At 45.7% G+C, this 17,525-nt stretch overlaps 1 protein-coding gene across 1 annotated transcript in view; it reads left to right on the top strand.

The window, feature by feature from the left end:
* The first annotated feature begins 4,835 nt into the window (after positions 1-4,835).
* The window catches only part of REL (REL proto-oncogene, NF-kB subunit), a 330,308-nt gene continuing 317,618 nt past the window's right edge, over positions 4,836-17,525 (top strand). The window contains exon 1 of the mRNA XM_078649301.1: positions 4,836-5,151. Within this exon, the coding sequence (XP_078505427.1) occupies positions 5,145-5,151 (7 nt within the window). The 5' untranslated portion in view covers positions 4,836-5,144. The remainder of the gene's footprint in view (positions 5,152-17,525) is intronic.

Genomic DNA, 17,525 nt, shown 5'->3' with positions numbered 1-17,525 from the left:
CAGTGAGTCTTACTTTTACAGTATTGGCACCATGGTTTCTTTGGACCATCATTCTTCTTCTTTTGGGGATTCTGGGACCCACCCTCCTTAGATTGTTGGGGCCCTGTTGAATACTTCTGGTCACTTTGCTTATTCTCATTATTACCCTTCTGGTTCTGTTTTCGTTTGGCCACCACCCTGGTTCTGGTTCTGCTGCTTGACCCTGGTTCTGACCCATCTGTCTGCCTTCTTTCCCAATTCTTGGGGAGAGGTCAGATCTGAGTCAATCAGGTGCTGATGCAACAACTGGTTCTGACAATTATTTAAGATTTGTTCTCTCATAATTAGATTATACAATCCTGTGTAATCAGTAACTTTACTTCCCAGTAACCAGCCTTCCAAAGCCTTAGTGGCACAATCAACAAAGTCAGTCCAATCCTGAGCCTGGGTTTTCTGGGTGTCCCTGAACATCAACCTGTACTGTTCAGTTGTTAAGCCAAACCCATCAATCAGTGCAGTTTTCAGGACTGGGTAATAATTAGCATCCTCATCTATAACCGTGAGGAGCTTATATCTACCTTTACCTTCAAAGGAGAGCCACAATATTGCTGCCCGCTGACTCTGGGGTACCTGCTGTACTTTGCAGGCTCTCTCCAGAGCAGTTATCCACTTGTGTATATCATCTCCTGTCTTATAGGAGGGCACTATTTTACTCAGGTGTCTATTATCAAAACTCCTGCCTTCATCCCTAGGGATATTGCTGCCACCAGTGGGTGCTAACCCACTCAACTGTTGCTCTCTAGCAAAGGCAAGTTTCTCCTTGGCAAGGGCAACTTCTTCCCTTTGAATCCTCAGATTCACTTCCTTCATCTTTGCCTCATGCTCTCTCCTCTGAGGGGAAGTCATCCTCCTCTGAGCAGATGCATGAGAGGCATGGGAGTGAACAGATCTGTTGAAGTCCCTATAAGGAGATCTATCTCTCCTGACCCCAAAGTTAGGCCTGCTAGTGGATGGCACTGGGGCTCCCCCAGTTCCTTCCCTATGTAGGTCTAAGTTGGCTCTTGTAAGTCTGCTGACTAAAGGTTGGCCATTTTCTGCCTCATCCTCAGATAAGCTTCCCTCTTCCCTATCCTCTACATTCTCTGTTTCAGGGGGGTTAGAGTCTGGATCACCTTGATCACATTCTAAGGGGGGCATGCTCCCATCTGGATTAGAGGGGCCTGCGTTAGCAGCCCTTCTAGCATCATATGTCTCTAAGAGACCTAACAGAAAGGGAGTGGTAGGGTTAGAAACCTGTTTCAGTCTTCTGGAGGTACACAATTGTCTCATCTCCTGGAAGCTGAGGGCTGCATATCTGGAAAGGACCTGTGGAGGGTCACTAACCACAAGGGGAGCTACTGAGATCTCTCCTGTGGTAGACATGCTTTCTAGTGAGGTGTAAGTGATGCACTTACCTACACTATGGGTTTTCCTACTGATCCCTTGCTAAGAGTTGTAGTCAGGGTGTGCTAGGCCCTTTCTACTACAACAGCTGGTTCAGTAGAACTCAGAGTATTTCTAAGCTTGTTATATGTACCTATGGTACCTTATGTGATCTTTCAAATGATATTTCAAGATTATATTTGGTAAAAACAACAGCAAGCTCAAATCCCAACCGCTGCACACCAATGTGAGAAGTTGGCCTGATATATGATGCTCACTAGTTCTAGTGATCACCTTGTATCAGTCCAAACAACCCTTATGGTGATTGGTGGTAAGTCAACCTTATAGACCAGCTATCCTAATGGTAGCATGGACAAAGCAGTCTTAGGCTAAACTCTTTTGGCATGTGAAGCCAGCTGTTTTACCACATATAACCCCTTGAATACCAGATGAAAGGACACCACACAGGTTGTTATGAAAATAAACAGTATATTTATTAATAACAAAACACATCTGAACTCTTTATGAGATCAGAGGGCTAAGCACATGACAGTCTCTTAGGAAAAATACGATAAGTTGCCCAAAATTACAATGGTGCCCTAGGGGCACGGCAAACCATATACTAAGTAAATGGTATAGTAGAACGATTTAGAAAATGACAATGCCCAGAGGCTGTAGGTTCGCTGGGACTACCCTAACCTTAGGTAAATATCAAGAGGCCCACGGGACGCGTGTGCAGAGTGTGAACTCACACGCGGGATGCAGAACAAAGTCAATGGGCAAAACAAATTACGAAAAGGTAAGTAACAGACAGTTCCGACTAGTTAGGACTAAAACGACTGGATATCTGGACACTAGGAGAGTCAATCTACCTATGAGCACCGAAATGCTCTTGTTACCTCACCCACGGGCTGCGGGTGCATAGGTGTGAAAGTGTGTCGGGTTTCCGCGTTGAAGTCAATGGAGCCTTGAAGAAAGATGCTGCAGGCGACCAGGAGGAAGATGTCCGGTGCGATCCAAGGGTGGATCGAGGAAGAAGAGGACCTGAAAGCAGAGGGGACAGTGTTCAAAGTCACTAGCCAGTGACCGGTGTGGAACCAGGAGGGAACCAGATGCTGTTGTCGCGATCAGGTGAAGAGTGGATGCTTGTCTCTGCAGCCACGTGGACCAGGAGGTGTCTTCGACGACCAGGATGGAGGCACGAGCTGTCCCACGCAGGCTCTCGCTGTCGGCGGTGTCGGATCCGGATTGGGAGTCAACAGGCCTTGGCAAAGGCAACCCACGCGGTGAGTGGAAAAGGCGTCTGGAGTGGACCAGGAGGGTCCAGGATGCTCCTCTTTTGGAAGGGAGCAAGGGCCAGTCTGGAGCAACCAGACCAGCAGTGTAGATTTCGTGGATCGTCGTCTAGGAGGTCACTAGCCAGCCGGCAAAGGACCAGACAACGCACCGAGCAGCAATCAAGCAAAAGAGCCACACGCAGATCTCGTGGATGCTGGAGGGCTGGTCTTTGGTGCAGGAGCTGCTCGGGGCTGGGGCTTCCAATCCCCAAAGCACTTTCTCGAGGAGGCCTCAGAAGTCATGCTGGAAGCGAACTGCAGTCTCTTCAAGATGGCCGGTCCCACGTGTCTCGTCGCACCCACAGGTCTCAGCTGTGCTGCAGATGTGAGTAGAGGTGGGAGAGGTCTGGGAGTCCGGGTCTCGTCGGGCTCTGAAGTCTGGATCCGGCAGGAAGGACGACAAAGTGGACCGCTAGGACGCTTGATGGTGCCTGCCGTTGCAGGGTGGACACTCCTTGCCCACAAGGGAGATTCTTCAGTCTTCTGTGGAGCAGAACATCGAAGTCCAGAGTTTCTTCTGTAAAGTTTCAATTCAGGATAATCTAATTTGGAATGGGACCAGCTCCTTCCTTTTTTCTCCTAAAGGGGGCTGTACTAGTGACTAGGTCCCTCCCATGGGTGGGACCAGGAAGGGGGGTGGTTACACCCCCTATCCTTTGTCCGGTTTCGCGCCAGAACTGGGGCTGGAGTGCCCCAGCAACTGGTTTGAACCGGTGTATGCACAGGGCACCTTGTGTGCCCCAGGCATGTCTCATTCCTTTCAGGCCTCCCTACCTCAATACACAAAATCCTGTCAGGGGTGGTGCTAGCACCTCCCAAGGCAGGAAACCCTTTGTCCAGGCCTCCCTCGCTGGAAGGACTCTCAGCAGCAGGAGGTCAGACTTGTGTCTGTGGTGGCAACATCCATTTTGTGATGCTGAGGCTCGAGTAAACTTTAACCGGGGTTCACAGTTACATACATGTTGTGTCCCTCTAAAAGGGTGGAATGCTATCCCCGTCGCCAGAACTGGCGAGGGGGTAGTATTCCAATTCGTATGACACCTTACTCGACATGTTTTGATAATGCTATACCAAAGTTAGCAATAACCGCGAGGATTATAATGCACTTAAGAGTATATGGTATAGCGTTATCATGGAACAGCTATAAGGACTTGGTTCCGCAAGCTGCAGACAGGCTCAGCTCATGCTAGGGCACCATCTCACATAATTCCAAGCACTCTGCCTTCAGGATTGATAAGGCCTGCCATAGGAGTGACTGATAGGAATATATATGTCCATTTTGGGGTTAGATATAGGTATACTATATCTACAGCAAAGGGTGATTACACCACCTTGCCCCAGCTGTCTTACCAGCCAGTTGTGTCTGTTTAGATGCCCAGCCAGGGGTGGCATAATACATGCTTCAGCCCCTGGTAGGCCTTGGGTTCACCTATGCCCTGGGTACCTAAGGTACACTGTACAGGGGCTGATAAGGGGTCCCAATACCAATTGGTAAATGCACCTAAAGTACATGGATGTCAATTTAGAGAGAGAACAGCTAGGCTGTGGGTCTGATTAGCAGGCCCACGGCCAGGGAAAGTCGTAAACCAGTGAAGCAAAAAGCAAAAATCTGGGGTGACCATAGGATTGCAGACCCCACTCTCCTACAGTCTGAAGTCACAAGTTCCACCTTATTTTGGGTCAGTTCTTATATGCACTAGGGAGACACCTCTTAGTAATTGCAGCACCAGCATATTTATCAGTGGTGCACCTTTTCTCTCACTATAACTGCACGTTGATAATAAACACAGCTGTAACCGTTGCCCCCCTAACCTCTCAATTCCCACTCGTTAAGTTTGGGGCTGTCTGAAACGTATGTGAGCGCGCAAACGCTGAACAGTGTTGCCCCAGCCTGTGTGTACGTGCACCATGAAAAGTGTCGCTTCCCGTACAGTACTGGTTCTTGCCCCCGGTCGGGGTAGATACGCACCTCGGCCTCTGACAACGCGGCCCCCGCTCTGCATCAGCAGCAGCGGCCACCGGAGCGCAGGGTCGGGCCGCACCTCCTGCCCGCGTCACTTCAGCCCCAGGGCCAGCCTGGGCCGCCCACAGCCCCGCGCCGCACAGCCTCCTGGTAGCTCGGGAATTCCCCCGGTGACGAGCGCGAGCCGAGGCCGGGTGAGAGAGAGTGAGTCCCGGACAGAGAGACCCAAGGCCCAGCCAAGGAGACCCCGTGGGCGGTGCGGGATACGGGGGCAGCCGACTGCATATGAGTGAGTGCGGAGCGCCGCCCGCTAGGGGAGTAAGGAAGGCACTGGAGCGGACAGCGCGCACTGCAGCGCCCCCGAGGGAAGGTGACAGCGGCACTGTCCGGGGAGGCACCGCCAACAGCAGCAGCCAAGGGTCTGCACCGAGGCGGCAGTGACCATGGCAGGTAAGTGCAGCCGCTACCTTGTAACGTGAACTTGGGATTGATACACGGCTGGTGAGCTCTGCCGCTTCTTTATTCCCCACGTGCCCTCTTCGAAACCCCGGGCTATGCAACTCCTGAGTTCACACTGCCTGCAAGTTTCAGAGATGGCAAAATGTTGCGCTGAAACGGGGGGGGGGGGCGTCATAGCCCTTCCCCTTTTATAATCAGAAATTGGCAACCTTCGCCTATATGTTGTTGAGATGTTTAGGTTAGTGGCTGCATTTTTTTTTCTTTACTGTGGACCCAACTCCCCCACCACACACACATTTTTGGAACTTTATTCCCTCTGCCCCCTTCTTTTCAACAGCGCCTCTACGTTTATTTATGCTGCGACATTTATCATTTTCTTTCTTCCGGGTTGGTGCAGGTTGGTGCACAGCCTCCGCGAGAAGCCCTGAACCTGAGAGCATATCGCAGACCTAAGAGGCGCACACTCACGGCCCCCTGTCACACAACCCACCAACAGCCTAGTTTTAAACCTAGGGGAGACTCGAGTGACAAATATGTATGTAAAGTGGAAGTCCTCCCACCTACGTTTGCAATAGAAAAACGCCACATACCGGGTGTCAGCATATATCCCCTCCCTCACCAAAATGCATTTGTTTGTAAGTAGAACTAGTTTATCTTAAGAAAAACACAATGTGTCGGTCAGAAGACAGTTATTGTCCATAGTAATATCACACTGCAGGAGTATAGTATTCCAAATGAGACGTGTAGATAGAACCGCCTTTTCTCGTCTTGTCATGTGACCCACGTTTAAGATTTGTAAAATTGAGGAAGTTATATCAGCTGCGGATGGAGGAGGGCCAGCGGCTGGCGCACTGAGGGGAAGGGGGGGGCTGCTACTGTGGTATAAATTACTGGCACCATCTTTTGCACTTCTCGTTGTGCCTCCACCACAGTGCACATAACTGTTGCACTTTTTCAAAGACTTCCTCTCATTTTTAACCTGTGTGGAAGCACGTGAATGACTCTTTCCTCCAAGCAATGGCTGTCTTTGACTTTTCCTGTTCAACAAGTTCTGTCCCGCCACACAGGGCTGACCCGGTAAACAAAACTATTCCTGGCGCGAACGTTCAAAGCAGCTCCAAGCTGCTGGAGGCTGAAACTAGGATTGGGCATTGGGAACTTTTATGCTTGGGTCAAGGCAACCCCCTACCACCCCCCAACCTCCACCTGCTGTCTACCGATGACTTTAATTGTATGTGTCATTACTGTTGTGAACCATCTGTTTGTGAAGTCCAAAAGAACTATGGTTGGCCATGCACTCCCTTCTAGTGCAGTAGTTCCCAGCACTGAGTTAACCCTTGTTACAGCAATTCTCAGAAATCCGATTCTAATGCAATTTGGCCACTGCTACAACCACAACAGAGTTCTGTTTTTTGCACACTAGTCTACTATCTCCTCGTGGTGTAGGGTCACGTTGACCATAGGCTTCGCTGGTGACGAGACTATGATGCGGGCATGGTTGTTATTGTCTGAGTTGAACCAGAGGGCTTTTAGTTTGGGATGATCGAGTGGGGTTGGAATTAACACCAATCCCCTAAGTGATGGTGCAGTGTTTTGTTCAAGGCCAACATTTAGGCTGGTCCGAATAACACTCCTGACTCTTGGAGCCTATAGCATATTCAGGTCTTGAAAAACGTCAAATGAAATTTTTGTGATCTGGCTTGAGGGAAAGCCACAAATCGGAGACATCATGGGTCAAATGGTAAAGGTGTTTAATAGACTCGCACTAATTACATTTCTTTGATGTACAAAGGCATAAAGTACACATAATGCACAAATGTATGTATATGTGGAATAAATGTGTGTGCCTAGTAATCCCAAGGCATGCATACATTGTGCGCATATACATTCAGACTGATAGGAAAAATCACAAGGTGATTGCTAGTAGAGTGGCCAGCGATATACATTATAAAATTTGTTACAACATCTAAATTAATAACTTTAGGGTTTATAAAAAAAAAAATAATTGTATAGTGTTGGGATATCATACATACGCATATTTATGACCTGTTTCAGTGCTTTTATTACACAAAAGATTGTGGTATAAAAGCCCAGTTTTCACAGGCAACAGTGAAATAAGAAAAATATTTCATGGTTCCCTGTAAGTTATGGGTTTCATCATTTTAATGATAGTCCCAAGACTACTGAGATTATGCAGCATAACGTCAGTTACCTAATAAATGTGGGAAACTCCAAAGTATGGGTCACATTCTAGCAATAATATTTTTTTTATCAATTTTAGCTAGAAACAACCTTTGCTGTGGAATCTGCAGATTTTGCAAATGATGCGACATATGTGGTAAATTCATCACTCTGCAGTACGCACTAATCACAAAATTGCAAAAATCCTTGGCCAAAGTCAATTCTTTCATTAAAAAAAGTTATTCATGAAAGTTGAACAAAACCTAAACATTCTGATTCCAGATAGTGTCCATTGCAAGACGCACTTTGAGGAATAAAGCATGCAGCTTTTTCAAGATAACCCCAAAGTAACTGCATAACTGATAATATGTTATATAGTATAATATGCTATCCTGGGGATCAGATGACATTTACAAACCACTTGGCCTTCAGCCTTGTAGTTTATGATGTCAGCAAAACATGTCAATGACAATTTTAGCCCATGTCATATGGTTACCAGGGTTGGATTTGGGATGCAGAGTAGGCCCGGCCGCCCCCAAAAAAGTGGCGCATATTTGCAGATTGCATCTTTTTTCAAAACACTGCTTCAGTGTTTTAAGTATTCTAAAAAGAAGGAGGGAAGTTTTTCAAAAAGAGGCATATTTTCTTAACTTCATTGAGAAAACAAAATGCAAATGCTGCCAGGACTCTTTTTGCACAGATTAGTTCACACTGGTAACCCACACCTGAATATAAGTGAGGCAACTTCTGCTCAGGCCCCTTGCCCCTGCTCTATTTTCATACATTAATGGGTTGGCCCAGCAAGAGACTGGGAATGACACCCCCCCCCCTTGGTAAAAGAAAGGTAATAAAGGCCCAACTGCCTCCGATAAGGTCTCTCAAGCACCCACTGGGCTGCTGCCGGCATCTGAACAACACAGACACAGCCCAAATCAGTCTCCATGCTGCCCTCAGGTGAAAATTAGATCCCAGCCCATCACCCACTGCCCGCCTTACCAATCAGACCCTGATGGTTACTCATGTAATCTTTCTCTCTCTCTCTATATATATATATATATATATATATATATATATGTATGTGTGTAAATTATACAAGCATATCATTTGACATAGTCGCATAATTTTGTGAATCACCGCTTTGGGTGGTAATATGGTATGACGCAATATATAAATACAATTACATTACATTACAATACAATGCAATAAATGATGCACTGGCTCCATAGTGAAATACATTAGATAGACACGTGCCGAGAGCCTAAGTGAGGACTGGGACAGCTGGCATCCCTCCAGCCAGAGTTACATTGCTGGTACCCTGCATCCGATAGTGTGCTGTACAATTTGCAGGCCCTTGCAGTTTTAGTCCGGCACGTTTAACAGGCATCACGTTCTTACACTAACATTTCCAGGGTCTTACATACTTGAATGTATTCATTGATAGCAGGGTGAACTGACTTGCCCATTGGCACCTAACACAGGAGGTGCCATTATTATTGAATCCATTGGTGAACATTTTATTAACTTTGGAAAGATGAAAAGTGCATGGGGATTCAGACCCTAGCATGCTTGCAGAACTGTTGGGCTGGCCTGTAGATGATGAATTTCACACAATTGCTGTATTAGAAAACGGTCATTCAATCAAGCGCTGTGAAGCGCTCATTGATTGTTCCTACTGCTGTATAAACCCCCCATACTGTAATGTAGCCGCTACGATTCTCACACGGTTCATTTTTGGCCCAGTTGTAACTGCAGGGGGATGTTTTCAGCCTAAGGTGCGTGGACCCAGACGGATGCAGATAATGACTCGAGTAGGACAGAGGCAACTACTTTGTGTTTCATAAAGATTAGAGGGGGGTGGGGGGAGTGCCGTTGCTAACTGTTAAATAAATACTTGCCATTAGTTTTACTTTTGGGATTTAATGCACAGGCTGCCACACGTTCTCTGTCTGCCCTCAGTGCCATGCAGAATTTGACTGCATGTACTACTATGTATATATAATCCAGACCTCTAAATATTACGAGTTTCTCCACAGAGTACACAGGAGACCCGTTTATGTGATTTCAGATTGCTGACATTTCCATAAAAGCAAAACACGCGATAATTTGGACAGTTTTCATTGTTTCTATCACTAAGAGTGTAAGGTAAGTGCTTCTAAGAAGAGGGGACACACTGATGATTTTACTGACCCACAGTAGTCCATTGCACGTGACATAGGAGGGGTGCTATTGATGCTTTTCAAACCCCCAAACAAATACCCTCTACTCTAAGTAGAAAGAAGCTCCTAGTACACATCCATCCCATTTGAAAGTATCAGGTTAATAACTGCATTAGAGTCGCCTCTTGTGCACCTGACCCAGTCCTCTGACTACAGGAAGAGCACGTAACACACTTCCTTTGTCAGAATGTCGTAGTGACGCCGCACGCACGCCACCAACGGAGTGCCTTTTCCTGTTCTGCTGGTAGCATTATTTCTTCTCACAGTGCTCTGCTGTAGAAAGCGAGTAAGAGGGTTGTTCGGCAGCTCACATACTCTCCATGGGAGGGGCAGGCTAGTTTTACTCGGGTTAGGTCTGGCTTGACGGCACATCTGCTGGGTACCTCATATAATCACTACTAGAAAGAGAACTCCAAGAAGCAGTACAGAGCAAGCAGGGCTTTGTCTGTGCACACATGTTGGTTGGCTTGAATATAGGATTTGAATGCGCTTCAGAAGTTGTGTGCTTCGGCTGAAAGCAAAACGTGTCTGTTGCACTCCAGTTGGCTCTTGAGGGGTTTCTCCTTACCTGTCATGGCCTTTGCATCAAAACTTAACAATGCAGCAGTTAGTGACCTCACTAGGACAGCCAAGAAGGGCAGGTGCCTCATCTGTAACTATACTGCAACCCAACCCTCCCTCCCCCACCTCTGTGTCAAACCACTAGCGAAGGCTGCAGTCAGCAAAACTAGACTCTGCCCTCTCAGCCTGGGAACAGCGAGGTTGTTCCTTTTTTGCTTTTCACATTTTACTTCCTCTTGCATTCCCTAAGATTATTTGCTTTGTCTGGAATGGTGATTTCTTTTGGGTTTTTTCATGCAACCTATTACTTTTGTATAGTGCATACTCTGAAAAGAGTCACCTCTGTATCTGTGGGAGTTCAGGTTGTGGGTGGGTGGATGTTTATAACAGGCCACAATGGAGAGCTGTGTACTTCAGACCAAAAGCAGTGCAAATTTCTCACAGTGCCTGCCGGTGGGTCATAAAGGGGTTCAGAATACATGCTTATCCAGTCCTCTGCACAGCACAGAGGAGTGGTTGGGTGTGCCAGATGTAATTTTTGTTCTATGCAAAAAATGTGTGTTGTGTGTGGGGATGGTGCAGTGAAGTGAAAGAGATGCAAGGAAGTGCATGTGGGAGACAATGCAAAGAGGATGCTGAAGAGGAAAGAGATGAGGTGGGGGATGTTGATAGACTGTTTCAGAAAAATATGAAGAGAAAGAGCGTACGTTTCTCAACAAGACTTCAGAAGAGTGTGCTGTGAAGTGGAGGAGTGATTGAGAGACTCCAAAGACCATTACTCCTTCCACAGACCATATGAATTTTTAATCTGCTAACTATAACTCGCACGCCCGCATGCACTGCTGATGATGTCACATATTACATCATTCATGACATGGTCAGTGACATCACTGATGACATCATCCAGTAAATGTGGTTTTGTTTGAAATGTAAATATGTATTATATATATATATATATATATATATATATATATACCAATCTGTATTGAAGATTGAGTGGATATATAACTGTCTGGATGGAGGATTTAGTAGCTGTCTGACTGTCTGTTTGAGTGAGTAATTAAAAGTGTCTCACTAAATACATGGGTTAGTAACTAAACTATGTGAATGTGTGCATAACTGTCTCTGTTGTTGTATAACCTGCTGCATCAGTTCGTCACTAACTATATGAGTGTCTATATTAGTTATTGATTAGTTGGCTGAGTATTTGTATGGGAGACTAACTGAGTGTGTGTGTGGTTGGGTTGGGGGTGTGTAACTCTATGCATAGATGTGTGAGTTGTTGATCGACTAGGTGTATGGGTTTAAGAGTGCATGTGGAACAAGTTGTTTGGGTGACTGAGTGTGTTTATTTGTGTGTTGGTGAGCGAATATATGTCTCAGTGGTACATCTCCAACAAAATACAAAAATAAAAGGCATCGTTTGTGAGAGTTGGTAAATATAAATGAGTATACGTAAGAGTCAGTGATTGTGAGAGTAACTGTATGGATGAGTTTAAAATTGTAATAGTGATTTTTTAACATAGTAACTATGAGTTTCTATGTGTATGAATAAATGAGGTGTTGGATGTATAACTGTGTAGGTGAGTAAATGTAAGTGTGATTGATTCTTTTCTTGAGTGAGTAGGTTTACTGCATAACCGATTAGGTTGACTGCTGATGTGTCAATGTCTATATAGGTGTATGAGTGCATTTGATAGTGTTCTATTGATCAGTGACTGCATGTATAAGTGATTCTGTGGGTGAATGGGTAGTTGTGTGTGTAGACTTAGGAATCAGTGAGTGGGTATGTAGTAACTGGTATTGGTGTGTCAATGGTTTCAAATATGGTACTCTATTTTACAGTGTGTTCAAAGGTTATACTAGTGTGTGATGAGGTGTATCAGATTGTCACGTAGATGATGTCATCAGTGATATTATCAGTGATGTCATTTGAGATGTCATCAGTGATGTCATCAGTGATGTCACTGACCATGTCATGAATGATGTAATATGTGACATCAGCAGTGCATTGCGGGCGTGCAAGTTATAGTTAGCAGAACTAACTATAACAGAGGAATTTCTATGGTTTTGTACGAGTGAAATGTCCAGCTAACTATAACACCCCTGAAACCTATGGTTTTTTTCAGTGAATTTCAAAGGTTTTTTAAATGCTAATTCCTAACTATAACGTCCCTGAAACCTATGGTTTTTTCAGTGAATTTCAAAGGTATTTTAAATGCTAATTTCTAACTATAACGTCTTTGAAACCTATGGTTTTTTCAGTGAATTTCAAAGGTTTTTTAAATGCTAATTTTTAAGTGTAATAGTAGTTACATCTTTTTTTATACTGACTTTCTACAGTTTTTTAACTGTTTATTTTTAAATATTTTATTCATTAAATAACTTTTTTATGAAAATTGCAAAAAAAGTAAAAAAAAAAATTCGAACTGAAATATTGTTTAATTTTTGTTTTCTTTTTTAAATTTAATATATTTATATTATTTTCTTTATTATTTTTTTTCAAGTTTATTTTGGAGTTGCGCACCAAAAGCGTACCCATCACGATGGGTGCGCGGATTCAAGCCGCCATTTTAGAAACGGTACAAAAGGGGGTGGTGATGGACGGAGCATCTGAACCAATCAAACACTCACACCCAGTCAAAAGATCTGGGTTTAATCCATCACCGTTCTTTAGCCCACTCTGCCACCCCAGTTCAGAGATGGCTATATGCAAATCAGTCTGACCCTGTGCCTCATGGGAACAGTCCAGCCCGAACTGCCAAGCCATGCCTTCCCTGGACCGGAAACAAGCTTCCGAGGACCGGTTTCTGGCATTACAGCCGTCTTCAGCCCGGCTTGCTTGAATCCAGTGGCAAAGTGAGCAAGGGACTCACGTCTGAGCATACCCTGCCACACTTATGGCGGCCAAAAGCGGTACAAAAGGGGGTGGTGATGGACGGAGCTCACTTTACCACTGGATTCAAGCAAGCCGGGCTGAAGACGGCTGTAATGCCAGAAACCGGTCCTCGGAAGCTTGTTTCCGGTCCAGGGAAGGCATGGCTTGGCAGTTCGGGCTGGACTGTTCCCATGAGGCACAGGGTCAGACTGATTTGCATATAGCCATCTCTGAACTGGGGTGGCAGAGTGGGCTAAAGAACGGTGATGGATTAAACCCAGATCTTTTGACTGGGTGTGAGTGTTTGATTGGTTCAGATGCTCCGTCCATCACCACCCCCTTTTATACCGCCATTTTAGAAACGTCGTGAAGGATCCGCGTACGATGTACGACGGCTGCATGTTATTCAGTCACGTCATATACATTTAAGATTACGTGATGTGCGCGATTGATATGCGACCGGTCCGCGTCTCCTGCTTCCTCGCATTCGCAACACATGCGCATTACGGTACGCGACGCTTGCGCGGTGTCGGCTCTCGTGTGATGTCATATACGTGCAGGTGCGCGCCTCCCTTGAATTTTTTTTATATTTAAAATGATATATGTATCTTTAATATACATATTAGGGCAAGAGATTATCTAAGATACTTATACAAACAATATATTTGTACTTATAATAAACATATTACTTTTAAATATATTTTCGCGAAGGGGCATTGGGTCCGTGCTTCGTGAGCGCACGGTGTGTGGATCCCATGTGACCTAAAAAAAAGATTTGATTGGTTCATAACATTTCCCACTGTAACTATTGAAGGACCCCACTGTAGGAGAGTAGGGTCTGCTTTCCTATGGTCACCCCACTTTTTGCTTCACTGGTTTTCGACTTAGATATGGCTGTGGGCCTGCTAATCAGACCCACAGCCCGGCTGTTCTCTCTCTAAATTCACACCATGTACTTTAGGTACATCACCAATTGGTATTTGGGTCACTCTTGTGAGTCCCTGTACAGTGTACTATAGGTACCCAGGGCATAGGTGCACCCAAGGCCTACCAGGGACTGCAGCATATCTTTTGCCACCCCTGGCTGGCCATCCAAACTGACACAACTGGCTGATCACTTAGCTGGGGCAAGGTCGTGTAATCACCCCTTGCTTAGATATAGTATTCCTGTATCTAACCTTATATATAGACACATATGCACCTATAAGTCACTCCTATGGCAGGCCTTAACAATCCTGGAGGCAGAGTGCTTGGTTATGTGTGCGATGGTGCTCTAGCATGAGCTGAGCCTGTCTGCAGCTTTCGGAACCATGTCCTTATAGCTGTTCTATGATATCGCCATACCATATACTTTTTAAAAAAAAAACATTTTTATTAAAGTACAAAACAGTCATAGGGCATATATAAAATCACTGTGTGCATACATAGAGGCCAACAATCACTTAGTCTGGATAAAATACACATAAGGAGTATCATATGAATAGCAACTCTAGGCATTTAAAGGCAACTAAGTACAGTCGTGTCCCTCATTACATTCCTAACCCCCAAGCCTCATTCAGAGTCGCTCTCAGTGTCTAATGTCGGAGATACCATATACTTTTAAGTGCATTATAATCCTCGCTGTTAATGCTAACTTTGGTTTGGCTTTATCCAAACATGTCGTGTAAGGTGTCATACACTTTGGAATACTACCCCTCTCGCCATTTCTGGCGACGGGGGTAGCATTCCACCCTTCTAGCGGGAGAAGACATGGTGTTGCTGACTATCCCGGTTAAAAGTTAACCAGAGCCCCAGTGTCACAAAATGGACGCTGCTGCCTCCAACACAAGTCTGACCTCCTGCTGCTGGGAGTCCTTCCAGTCACGGAGGTTTGGACAATAGGTTTCCTGCCTGGGAAGGTGGGAGCACCACCCCAGACAGGACTTTCTATATTGGGACAGGGAGGGCTGAATAGAATAAGACACTGCCTGGAGCACCCTAGGTGCTCCATGCATACCCCGGTTCAAACCGGTTGCTGGGGCACTCCAGCCCCAGCTCTTGCGCGAAACTGGACAAAGGAAAGGGGGTGTAACCCCCCCCTTCCTGGTCCCACCCATAGGAGGGACCTAGAAAGTAATCCAGCCCCTTTTAGTTGTATAAAGGTAGGAGCTGAGTCCTGAGACTTTAGATTAATCCTGAATTGAGAATTGACACGAAACTCTGGACCTTCGACATTCTGCTGAAGACTGAAGAATCATCCTTGTGGCCAAGGAGTGACCACCCTGGGCAACCAGGCACCATCCGGAAATTCAACGGCTTGCTTTGTCGACGTTCCCGCTGGAACCCGAGCACAGAGCCTGACAAGACCCAGACTCCCAGACCTCTCTGAGACCTCTCTTCACGACTGCAGCATAGCTGAGATCCGTGGAGGCGACGAGACACGTAGGACCGGACATCTTGGAAAGCCTGCAACTTGCTAACTGTGCAGCTCCTGAGGCATCCTCGAAGCTGTGCACTGGGGATTGAGAAACCCCGAACCCGAGCTCCACCTGCACCGAAGATCAGCCCTCCACACTCCACGAGTTCTGCGTGGGGCCCTTCTGCTTGTGTTCTGCTCGACGCGTTGTCCGGTTGCTGGCCCGTTGGCTAGTAGCCTCTGTGACGACAATCCTTTTGAATCACACCGCTGGTCTGGTTGCTCCAGACTGGCCCTTGCTTCCCTGCAAAGGTGAAGCACGTCAGACCTTGCTGGTCTGCACCAGAAGCCTTTGTTGTATCCTGCGTGGGTTGCCTTTGCCAAGGCTTGTTGACTCCAATCCGGAAGTCGACCCCTCCATCTGCGAAAACCTTCGTGGGACAGCTCGTCTCCGGCACCTGGTCGTTGTCGACGCCTCCTGGTCCACGTGGCTGCAAAGACAAGCTTCAAGACAGCACCTGATTGCTCCTCAACGTCGTCTGGTTCCTTCCTGGTTCCACCCGGTCACTGGCTAGTGACCCAGACTCTGTCCCCTTTGCTTTCAGGTCCTCTTCATCCTAGATCCACCCGGACATCTTCCTCCTGGTCGCCTGCAGCATCTTTCTCCAAGGCTCCATAGGACTCAACGACGAAACCCGACACATCTTCACACCTATGCACCCGCCGTCCGTGTGTGAGGTAACGCAAGTACTTCGGTGCTCCCCAGGGTATTGACTATCCACGTGTCTAAGTCTTTAGTTGTTTCTTCCTAGCTAAACCGGAAGTGTCCTAAATCCTTCTAAATCTAACTTCTAGATTCCCATTGACTTTGTATTGACTCCCGCGTGTGTGAAGAGACACTGCACGCGCCGCCGGTGGGCCTCCTACTTTTAAACTAAGGTTCAGTTAGTGTAGCCACAGCGATTCCCTAGGCTTTTCCTTTTCTCGTGACGTGGTACTTATACCACTTTCTTAATATATGGTTTGCTTCGCCCCTAGGGCCTAACCGTAAACTGTGCAGCTTAACGTATTCTGACTAAGTATCTTGTAATGTGCTTTGGCTTCTGATCTCATAATGAGTTCAGAGGAGTGTGTTAGTAAATAAATACATATATATTTTATATATATCCTGTGTGGTGTCCTTTCATTTGATATTCAAGGGGTTACATGTGGTAAAACAGCTGGCTTTACACGCCCTCAAGAGTCTTTTAGCCTAAGACTGTTCTGTCCACGCTACCACTAGGATAGCTGGTCTATAAGGTTGACTTACAACCATCACCATAAGGGTTGTTTGGACTGGTGCAAGGTGATCACTAGAATAGTGAACACCATCTACCAGGCCAACTTCTCACACCCACCCATTTCAATCATTCTTGTTGGAGCATCTTCAGAGAGACATCTCTTTTACTTCAAGAATCCTTTCTTTTGCTTATTTTTTTGGGTGTTTGACAAAAAAGATAAAAAAAATGGCTTCTGGACTGCAGCAGGAGGAAGGATCTTCTGAAGAGGAATTTTTGCAGGAGGCACCACATCCACAAAGGCCGGAGTCTATTATGTGGAAATTCTTCACTTTTCCACCTGGGGAGAAAAAGGTCAACGCAGGGAAGGTGACATGCATAATTTGTGAACGTGTGCTGTCAAGAGGCAGTGAAAATAAATATTCTTGTGGCACCGCCCTAATGTATAAACATCTGAGAACCATGCATCTGGAGCATCGTCAGCCACACCTGCACCGGACATTAGGCCAGAAGTCACCTTCCTTGAACAGCACTGTGTGAAGTGCAAAAAACTAATATGCTTCGTTGAGCAGTCGGTGGATGCAGTCTGTGCTGCGCAACACAACCACCGTTGTTTTTTTTGGAATGAAAAATAATTCCAGAAGTTTCCTTTTTTGTTCGTTCATTTTTTGTTCATTTTTTGAAAAAACACTGAAAAAATACAAAATTGATAATAAAAAAAAAAAAATAAAATAAATATATATATATATATATATAAAAGAAAAAGAAGGAAAAAAAAGTTCTTATCAGAATTGCCTTATCTGGTTAAAGAAAGAACTACAATTGCATGGTAATGTGTGAACGTTTGGTTGAATATA

Source organism: Lissotriton helveticus, chromosome 6, assembly GCF_964261635.1.
Source record: "Lissotriton helveticus chromosome 6, aLisHel1.1, whole genome shotgun sequence".
Lineage (NCBI taxonomy): Eukaryota > Metazoa > Chordata > Amphibia > Caudata > Salamandridae > Lissotriton > Lissotriton helveticus.
This window is presented reverse-complemented; position numbering and strand designations above follow the sequence as displayed.